Source organism: Austrofundulus limnaeus, unplaced genomic scaffold (genome assembly GCF_001266775.1).
Source record: "Austrofundulus limnaeus strain Quisiro unplaced genomic scaffold, Austrofundulus_limnaeus-1.0 Scaffold327, whole genome shotgun sequence".
In the NCBI taxonomy this organism is placed as follows: Eukaryota; Metazoa; Chordata; class Actinopteri; order Cyprinodontiformes; family Rivulidae; genus Austrofundulus; species Austrofundulus limnaeus.
The window spans coordinates 307,920-319,187 of NW_013952729.1; the positions used below are offsets into that span (position 1 = coordinate 307,920).

Genomic DNA, 11,268 nt, shown 5'->3' on the forward strand with positions numbered 1-11,268 from the left:
CCCCCCCACCTCCAGGAGGAGAATCTTTTTCCTCTCTTTTATCTGCGCGTGCAAAATGATGCTGCAAGCTGATTGGCTGCCTGCTACTGACTTATGCTCCATCCTGCACGCCGACTCTCGCAGAGCCGGACTGCAGTCAGCGCTCCGACACTCGCTCCTTTCCAAACGCACACACTCACACTCGCGCGCACGCACATACACACTCATGAGTGCGCCTCTCGTCTGCACGCACAACCGGCCGCTGCAGCCAGCTGACTTCACCTGAACGAGGAAAAAAAAAGCGGCGGAGACAAACCCACCCAAACAATGCGAATTAACTGCATTATGCGCCACCGCAGATTAATACTACTTCTGCGTTCTTTCAGGAGGTAACCGAGGAGGTGTCAACGCGCATGCCATCACTATGGATTGCGTTTTTCTTCTGATATGGACTTTACCCATCCCGCTGGTCGGCTGCACCTCAGTCAAGCTTCTCTCCACCATAATAACCTGGAATATCTTCAAGGCATGAGATTCATCCTCACTTTTTTTTTTTTTTTTGCAGCACGTGTATCTGGGAGCACAAACAAGCATTTGTCTCTTCATCATTATTTATGTCAGCAACAAAGCGGCGTCTTCTCTGTTATTGTCATTCATTGTGGTGAAAAGTGGTGCCAAATTAAACTCAAGTGCAATTCATGTTTCRACAGAGGAACCACATTTTGGCATCCAGTTTTCTTACTGTTGCAACCTGTTGCTACCTGTCCAGTTATGTTTTTTTTTTCTGTTTTCCTTCTTTTCTTTTTTGCAGACTCTGCACATCTATTGCACACACACCTCCCATTCTGTATTGGCCAGCTCTTCTCCTCCCAGCCACAGCCATGGATTAAATCTTGGTGAGTGCTTGTCTTTTGACATCTCTGGGGGGGTTTCTTCCAGCTGGCACCGCGCCACGTTTGTAAAGTGAATGGGAACAAAATGAATTACACGGCAGCTCTTCACTTCACTGAAGTGGTGCGGCTCCCAAGGAGGAAGTCTTAAGTGAAAACAGGGTTCARTAGGGTCACATGCCAACTCATCATCCTGTAGTGAAAATGTTCAGAATCACTTGTTGGGATCTTTTATTTCGTGTCAGCACTGCTGCAGTCAGCAGTCCTCATTCAAGGATTCCCTCTTTGGCTACTTTATCTTGCAGAAGCTGTGGAGATGCTTTACATACTGAYGTGTTACATACTGTATCTTATTCCCTGTAATTTCCCAGGCCTACACTGTTGAAGGATTTATTGCTAAAAGAGAGGAACCAATGAGTGATGTGTTCATCCCTGCTGACGTACACCACAGCTTAATGGAAATGATCCCTTTTCTCTAGCTAAATAAATAAGCGTTCTAGAAATGTTAGAAATATAAAGAAGCAGAGAAATGTACGTTCCATTAAAGTTCTGTGAGGTGACGCTATCCGTTCTTTTCCCTCAGACTATGTGTTTGTGACGCCTGTGGAGGTGGACTCTGATGGCACATACCTGACACATGATGTGAGCAGCAGAAGCCATCGAAGCAGGAGGTCCCTGTCTACTTCCTTGCACTACCGGCTCTCTGCCTTTGGGCAGGACATGCACCTGGATTTGCATCCATCTTCTGTAGTCGGCCCAGGCTTCACCGTGCAGACTGTCGACTCGCATGGCATCTCCACGGTGATGGATGATGAGAGGTTTCACCACTGTCTGTATCAGGGATTTATTCGCAACCTGTCAGCGTCCTCTGCAGCGATATCAACATGTTCTGGACTGGTAAGACTTTGCATACCTGAACTGATCATAGTTGTATGGTTTTTTGCCTAGTTTGGGAGGTTTTATCAGACCCGAAGCTGACAAAACATTTAAAAACTTCAATGGGAGAACTCATTTCATATTTTGAAAAACTTAATGGACAATCTTCTCCCTTGCCTTAACATCAGTGCCGATATTTTCTAGTTGTCTAATATTTTATGTAAAAATCTTGGTAAAATCAATGGTGGACTGTAATATGGCATCAATACCAGTGCCAGGATCAGGTCTTTGTTTATTTAGACTTTCTTCCACTCTACACTCAGGAGGGCAAGATTTTAGTAACACCCCTGTGGAGGTGTGTAGTACTCTGCAGGTGTGAAAGTGCACACACATTCATGAACAGATGAGTGCAGCTAAAGTTTCTTCTAAACRAACAACAATAAATTACAGAGAGCAGTGTTTTTTGTGTTGCTCACCCTTTGCAGCTTGTAGGTCCGAAGGAACTTTAGTTTATTTACTAATTTGTGATCATGACATCAGGGTTGCCAGATAAGAAAACAAAAAGGTTTTTTTGCCCCTTCTTTTCTGTGCACATTTTCATCAAACACAACTCAGACCTTATCTTGCAACACCCTTACTCAGCATGAGTGAGTCATATATACAGCATATCAGCTGTTTTGACTAAAAATACAATCATTTTTAAAGGGACAGTAAAATTGTTTGCTCTGTCCCATCTGGCAACCCTGCGGCTGGCACATCACTGCAGAAGTTCCATGTAAGCATGTGATTGTTTTTGTACGTTCACCCCAATAAACATTGAAAGAACACCAGTATTTCCGGAGACCGGATTCCTGTAAACAGGGCCTCAGTAGGTGTCATGCTAACTGCCCACATAACAGACAGGTGTGGTACAGATCTGGTGTCAACTGGGACTGCTGGCATGGTAATTGGTTTGATGTGGGCCAAGTCTGGCAATGATGGTGCTGTTTTTAATATGGTATATTTCAACTGACCCAGTTGTAACTTTGTTTATATGGCTCAAATCTGCCAATGTTACAAGTGGACCACTCTGGTTTGGTTTATGTGGTGCTAGCCCACCAAAAGACCTTCATGCTTTGCCGTATCTGGGCTGAGTGTTAGTGCATTGTGTGGGTCAGACCTGGGCCAGACAAATTTTGCTTTGTGTGTGGCTTACCATTGCATACCCATGTATTTATGTTTTACTTATGTGTCCCTATTTAGGGTTAAGCTAAGGTTAGGGCCAGGGTTCAGAGGTTTGATGTCAGGGTCATGTGTCAGATGTTAAGATTAGAGGTTTGGGGACAGGGTTAAGAATTTAGTAAACGTTAAACCTATCATCAAGCCAAAAAGTATATTATCATCAGTGTTGTGTGGTTGCCAAGGTGGGTACAAAAAGACCCATAGACCCCTTCCTTTTGTACCCATAAAATATGGGTGTGTAGTGATTAAAACTGCAAAAGTACAAAGTGACACAAGTACAAAATTACTTGATGCTGTCAGGATTACTTCAATGTGCTTTATCTTTTTTAAAAGAAGAAGAAAACAACAATGAAGGAATTAAAACAAGACAAGGGAGAGTTGTCACACAAAGTATTTATAATGAACACAACCCACAAAGTAAAGAAGTAAATGGGTGAATGTTAAAAAACATCATTGTGCTAACAGCACCACAAAATAAGACATATACATTTTACTGTGCTGACTTCTGTCTTTACCCTGTTTCATCACCCTTTTTATATACCAGTGCTAATTTTTGGTCTTAGCTAAAATCTAATGGGCTGCATCTGTTTGAGACAACTTTGTGTCTCTAAGACTCAGAAATGGGAGAAAATAAACAATTCAGCTGCAGTCTCACTAAAAATTGGAGTGGTTGAGACCAAATGCCCAGTGAGCCATGTGGCTGTTTTGTACAGCTAGTTAAAAAAAAATAATGGCTTTATTTTTGAGTACAGGGCTTGCAAACTGCAGTCTTGTCCTTGTACATTATTTTGTTGCCCACCTCTGACCCACCACACCACACCCACCCACCACATCTTACCCACCTCAGTCTGCTTTCACTCTGTACCTACCGTGGCATCTGCACTCACATTTAGGCATTTAATTTGCTGGACTACAATTTTGGAGTGAAAAACAGCAGATATGGACCAGTTTTTTTTTAAAAAAATCATTATRATTCATCTTTGGTGTAGTTTTTAGACCTGGACATGTTTTTTATTTTTATTTTTTGTCAAAAGAGTGCAGGTGTCAAACTCCAGTTCTGCACTCTTGTGACGGGTTGGACACATCCTCACTGACTCTGTGGACTCTTGAGAGAAAATTTGTCACACAAATTCCTTTGAACACGATCAAAATTCAAGTGACAAGAAAGTGAACCTGTGTCACTTGAGCGAGGAATTTAAGAACCCTCGTGAACATCTTGAGACAATCGAAAACTCCCGTCAGAGGGCTGTTCACCAACTAGTCCCCAGACGTCGCAGCCCAGTGAGATGTTCCATTAATGAGGCTTTTCTCACCTACTACTCCTGTTGTTCATCATCATTTAGCAATAAACACCCACTGTTTCTTAGTTTGGAATGTTTATTCAAAGCATTTTTGAGTTCCTCTCCAGGCTACACCTTTAGTTTTGGAACAACCTTGAATGTAAAGKGAGAAGTAAATGAAGTCAGATAAACAAAAACAATTAACCTTTCAAAAGCAACAAAACCTATAAATATTTAAAAGTGAATTTATAACCTTGTTATAACTGACAGTAGGTGGTTTTATGGTCTAGATAATCTTGCTAACTACTACTTCATGGAACAACTTGCAGGAACTCTCAGTTTTAGCACTGCTATTAAAAACCTAGAAGTCAGTCTGAGACTTTAAAAATCCTGTTTTCTCGAGTTACATCTGCTTACTAAGAGTGTTCGTCAAGCTAAATCCTTCCAGTATTGATGTTCTCTTCTTAATGCTCAACACACTGACTGTGGATAAAATGTAAACAAAGAAATATTACTGATACTGGCTTTAAATGAAGAATAATTCAAAATGTTTCCTTACCTAACCATTCCTGTTTTGATGTTCCAATTCACTGCTCAGACATGACAGTTTATTTTTTTACATCACTGATTTATGGTGCAAATTATCACAGGACAAACAGCTCACAGTCTTGATGAAAAATGGACAAAAGCTCACTTTATTTTGAGTCGTTCTCACCTTCGAACCATCATATTTTTTAACAATACTTTTATCCACTTCAGCAAGATCGAGCAGGTATTATGTTTATGAGTGTTTTTAATTTCATGCAATATGCTTCCTTTTATGATGTGAAATATTTATGATGCATGATAACACTTTGTGATATAAATCTTCTGCACTTTTTTGGCGATACAATGTGGCAAATTGTGAGCTTTTGTTTTTTTTTTCCATTAAGGGTGTGAGCTTTTGTCTTGTGAGCATTTGTCATAGACTCCTGATTTATACCAAATCTTCTCAATCAAGACGTATATTTTCCCCTTTGAACCACAAACTCTGCATTTACTAGGTCCTCCACTTTCATATGAAGCTTATGAGCCTGGACCCAGTACAACTCACACACTCCTTGACACATCCCACACCGGCCTGGGTTAGATGGACGTGTTACAGCGTCATAAAAGTTCGACGTCCATTTATCATCCAGCCTTTGCGGATCCTCCYGCCTCCTGCTCCAGCACTCGCTCTGTTCTTTTTGTCCTCTGTTTGCCCTGCCTCTACATCTCTGCTTGTTCACAGCAATTAAAGCCAGGGTGAAGTTTGAGCCGACTGGCTGGCACTGCTAATCTCCGTATTGTTCCTTTCATTAGGCTTGCTTCCACTCACAATAAAACACCGCTGACCCGTTCACTTAAAAGCGCTACAAGGACACTATGTGATTGGGTTGTGATTGCAATTGAATGAGCCAGTATAAATGTTTTGATCTATTTTTTACTCCTCATAAGCATTTACAAGTCCACCCCCACCTTCTTCCTCACCTAAAGTGTGACCCTTGGGCTATCTGCTGTTGTATCCCTTCAATCAGAGTTTCTTTCTGTTTAAAGTAGTTTGTTTCTTCCTCTAAAAACATTTAAAAAAATGCAACCATTAGAGTATTGATGGCATAGTCTAAGCTGCCGATACAATCGAGTAAGTGGTTAGGATGGGATTGAAGTACAATGTTGGGGAAAAAAGAGACAGAAGAGAAAAAAGTAGCAAGAAAAAGACAGCAGGGGAAAAAAAAACAATGAATGAGAAGTGATCTGAGCTAGTTTGTGCGTCAAGCGCTGCTACAGAGTGTAGTGTTGTGCAAGAGTAATGTGAATTTATTGAGTTGGGTTGAAGCTCCCAGGGAGGCAGGATGGTCTCCTTACAGAGAGTGATGAGTCCATCACTTTCTTTACAGAGAGAGATGGGCTCTGTTTATATCAAAAGGCTTTGGTGAAGAAATTAAGTGAAGGGAAAAGAAGGGGGGGGGGTGGAAAAAAGAGACCCTCTCTGATCTTTTATTGTTTTCTTTCAACAGAGAGGAGGAAAGAAGAGAAAAGGGACTAGTGAAAGGGACTGCATATATAACAACCGAGGTGTCAGCACCAGCTACTGAGCCAAGCCACGGACAAGCCTTTCTTTTAAACAGAAAGAAACTGTTAAAATGAAGAGTAGGACATGGTGGTATTAAGAGCAGAGCTGGATGGATTGATGACAAAGTGGGATTTTCTACTGTAAATCCCTGATAATAGCACAGAGTATTATCTGTTGAGTTTTAATCACTCTATCTYTAAGAAGCTCCTAGCTTATGTTTTTGATTTGACACAATCATTTCTCTCAGAAAAAAAAAGCTATTTTAGATGTAACGATTTGTAACTGGAGTGTGTGGGAGGGGTGTTGCTGGGGGTCTTTTTGCTTTAGGTCTCACATCTGAGGTCGCTGTGCTGCTTGACCCCAATCCTCCCTGCTTGGGCAAATGGGGGTTGGTGGTGGTGGTGTCAGCCTCACAGGTTCTTACTTTGTCGAACAAGTTCAGAACTGCTCAGCCCTCCAGTAAAAGCAGAGAGCTGCAGTGATTTACAGCTCTCCCCTGTCCACCCAGCCCCCCTCCCAGAATAAGATCCTTCTTGTTTGAGAGACCAGGGCAGGTCTGAGCCTTGCACTGCCAGGTTTGTTCCAAACTGTGTAAAAAAGCTGCACTTTTAGAATGATCAAACTACAATTAGTTCAAAATAAAACATAACATTTAAAGGGAAAAAAACTCCATATAAGAGGATTTAGATTTATGTGATTTATGAACATTTTTAGTCAAACAAACAAAAACAATCTTTTTTGAAATATTCAGTATGTTTGAGAACTGGGCATTCCCTCAAAACACAATCATTTGTATGTTTCCTATATAACAGCAGCATGATTTTGGTCTTCGGTGGTGGGCACTGTTCTGCTCAACCGCCACCCTGCTATTAGCAGAACTATTATTTTCATGAGCTGTTTAGCATTTGCAATGGTTTTATAAAGTAGTAACAAACTTAACTTGTGCTAAAATATTATAGGTTATTTTCTTTACCGGTAAAAATCTTATAAAATGAGTTACCATGTTCACATGATTAATTGTCATGTGAACAGGGGAAAGTTGAAGAAATGTCATGTTAAATACTGATTTTAAAAGCACTACACCATTTCCATAGTTTTCCTTATTTAAGTATTGATTCTTATAATCTATTGTTTGGCTATTGTTATGTCGTGAATAAAATAGGTTTAGATACATGCCTGAAAACACCATCACAACACATAAAACAAACCGTTAATGATCATCAGGAAAGGGTTTTCTGTACGAGTGTCTGCGATTCAGCCGTAGGCCTGTAGTGGGCGTACCAGGCACTGAAGACCCGTGTGTTTATAAGCCGGGACTTCCGGTTTTCTAGTAGCGCTGGTTTCTTGCCTGAACGCACAGCATTAAACCACCGTTCATTCCAGTGACTGGTGTTGTATGGTCCATTCTCTTCACATTTTAATCTAYTCAACATTCACGTGGTTTCGTCACGATTTCAGTAAATGGACACTAAATTTTCTTACAGCCACATCATTGATATTAGACTGCTTCGGGCAGGATTAGGCTCTCTGGAAGCTGAGCAGTCAGGTTCAGCCTGATTAAAACTAAAATGAAAATATTGTTTTTTCTCCTCTCTAGCACCTCCTCAGCCTTTGGTTGATACATTTAAATTTAGTTTATTTATATAGTGCCATATCACAATAAACATAGTCTCTGTCTCACTGTACAAAAAACAATCTGTCTAAGGAAGCCAGTAGATTGTGAATCTTCACCTGTTTCCCATCCTGAACAGCATATTGGCAGCAGTGGAAAGGAAAAACTCCCTTTTAACAGAAAGAAACCTCCAGCAGAACCAGACTCAGAATGGGCAGTGTCCCAAATCCATCTCAATGAAGTTTCTTTAAATTTCAGTGTGTATTTTGAAACTTGCACATAAGCTAAATGTACATGACTGAAACCTATGTCAATAATAAATAATAAATGGTCCAAATCTGTCAGTCTTCATCTAAAAATTGCACTCCAGCAGATCTAATTATAAACATGGAGGTAGCTTCCAAGGTGGGTACGGGGCTGGCCAAGGTATGTAGAAACCATGTGTATGGAAATAAACAACAAAAAAWTGTGCACTCCTTTAATACAGGGTTGCAAGCCATAGTTTTCACAAATTGGCTGTTTAAAATGTAACCACACAGTTCACTTGTTGCTTGTTTGAAAAAAAAAAAATCTTGGACTTCAGTGAAACTGCAGTTGAAAATTTGACTATTTTCCTGCAACAAGTCACTAAAGGGCCTGTTACACTTGAGGCCGAACATTCGATGCATGGTCACATGGCTGTTCGTCATTTGTTTTTGCACACACCTTTCATAGCTCCTGAGACACACCGCTCTGAGCTTCTGGGAAACCTCTCCTGCTGCAGTATACCTGTACATCATTGCACAAGGTTTATTTCTACTGGAGTCAAAACTCAGATACCTGAAATTATTTGTCCACAAATCTTGTCCCGATTAAGGCTCCACAGTTTTCTGCAGACAGATTCTTCTGGGCAGAATGTCCGTTTTATCTCCATCCACAAGTTTTTGGCCATTTGACTATCTTTATAAATGTCTGACTGCATGTACATCAGTCAGATTCTGGAAGCAAGTAGTTTATGTTTTTAATTATTTATTTTTTTGTAAGAGGAGTAGTTGAGGAAAAATGGAGCATCCGAGCACTTTCAGCATTAACAAACACACCCACAAACTTTGGACCAATGATACAGTAAGTTCGTATTCAAAGGTGGGTGAACAGTTCCCCCAGAAGGTTATGACAAAGAAGGGGTGGAGACTCGAAGCTGCAAACAGAAAGATGCAATTTTCATCATGCAACTGTGACAATGAGTGCTGATTTTGGCAGTCTGGATGGAGTATGAGGAGGCTTTTAACAATCACACAACATCACAAACTTACCCTGATCAAGCAATTAATTTGTGAATGATCTAAGTCAGTTTAAATAGAAGCCACATCACTCAGTATATTGTGGAAATACGATTATATCAGCCATAAACTTGATTAGCCTGAAACTGTAGAATGATAAGAGGAGAAACAATGTACAGATAATGTTTACTTTGCCATTAGCTTTTGATAATGTCAGAAAAGTTTCAGTGTGCTCAGTCAGCATATTTTAGTATCAGAAATACAAATCTTACTGCTATTAACACTAATCTATATGTTATTTTTTATTATTTGGTTAGGTTTAGATGAAAACCTTTGATGTTTGTTGATTATTAATGACCTAGCACACCCTCCACACACCTCTATTAAACATCCTAAATGTGAGTATACACACTCATGTGTGAGACGAAACAAAGTATTTCACCAAAGTGTCGTTACACACCTCCTCCAGCCCCTATAACCTGCTGTCTGATGGCCGTCGTTGACACGGTGCCGCAAGTTGTGGTAACCAGCAGTGACTGTTGTAAGCGGAGAGCTCTGGGGGGCTTCCTGCGGTGTGAAGCGAGTGTCTGCTCTTTTCCCAGGGCTTGTTGTTGATGAATGATGCAGGTTGAGGCTGAAGGACAATGTAAATAAATGAGTAACTATGCAGATATTTCATATTTGAAGTAATAAAAATGATCTCATTTCAAATTGATGCTTCATTTATCAATCCTGGTTCTTTAAAATTCAGATTTTTCGAAAGCAAACCAGAAATCATCCCTGCTCGTTCTGTTTATTCCACTTGCATAGATATGTTTTTGCCTGACCTTATATGAGACGCCATATATAAAACATGTAAAATACAGTATGTGAACACTAATCCATAGAGCTGGGAATGGAAAGATAAATGATGAGTCTTGTGTTTGGCAGAGCACTTCAAATCTCCCAGGCTTTCACAGATTTAAAAGACACAAGTGACTGATTTCCATGCGGCTCTTGGGCTATTTGTATGTGTCCATTTTCTAAAAAGACCAGCAAATTAGAACCTCTCCCCCTCCCAATATGCTCCTCCATCTTGGCCATAACTCAGCGACCGGGACCTCAGAGATTGGTGCTACAAGACGAAGAGTGGCCCAGAGCTTTTCCCTGGTGGTCTAGATGCTGACAGTGATGTAGTGCCCGCTGTTAGATGCCAGCAGGAGAGGGGGGGTCAAGCTCTCAGCGTGGATGTGGGCTGGTGTGTGTGGGTGAATGAAAGAGAAAAAGCAGACAGTGTTTGTGTGTGAGCTCCTATGTCCTTTCTTATGTCTGTGCAAGGTCTTTCTCACACAAGATTAATGGCAACTGTTGAAGTGTTCAAGTGTAAGCTGTAGCATTCACAAACAGAGCCCATGCATCAAATCTGACCCACTATTGTCACTTTAACACTCCCATTGTGTGGTGCCATTGAAAAACAATTAAAGAAGAGGTTTATAAGTTCATCTAATTTGAAGTTTTAGTTTTGATTTTTGCCCTCACATGCCAGTTTAGCAGTGTTAACTGTCAGCGCATTCTACCTCCATTATCTAAAATTTAAAWATTATATTTTATCAAAATACATGTATAAACACTAGAACATTAAGGACAAATTATAAATGTATAAATTACTTATCTTTCACTGAACACAAGAAGTGAAATAGTAGACTGTAAAGACCCAGTCACACTAGACAACTTATGCCAACTTATGAAACATTTTCACRTCTAAATTGCTAATAAAAGTTATATATTTGATCAATATGTTAGAGTTACAGCATGTACACGCCTAAAATAAGCTTCCAGTTGATTTTTTCAATTCCATCTTCAATGTAGATGTCTTTAATTTTTTATGAGTTGGCATAAGTTGTCTAAGATGTCATAGTGTGACAGGGCCTTTAGACTGGTGATTTGTCAGCACAGTTTTAGTGCACTTGTTTCTTGTAAAAAGGTGGAAGCTGTAACACTTTAAAATCATTGGGCCTCATGCAAGAACCGTTCGTACGCACAGATTTGTTCTTAATTTGTGCGTACGAGTGATTTAGGA

General features: G+C 40.3%; 1 protein-coding gene across 1 annotated transcript in view; it reads left to right on the top strand.

The window, feature by feature from the left end:
* The first annotated feature begins 142 nt into the window (after nt 1-142).
* The window catches only part of adamts18 (ADAM metallopeptidase with thrombospondin type 1 motif, 18), a 63,189-nt gene continuing 52,063 nt past the window's right edge, over nt 143-11,268 (top strand). The window contains exons 1-3 of the mRNA XM_014022377.1: nt 143-505; nt 791-875; nt 1,453-1,766. Coding sequence (XP_013877831.1) covers nt 404-505; nt 791-875; nt 1,453-1,766 — 501 coding nt within the window. The 5' untranslated portion in view covers nt 143-403. The remainder of the gene's footprint in view (nt 506-790; nt 876-1,452; nt 1,767-11,268) is intronic.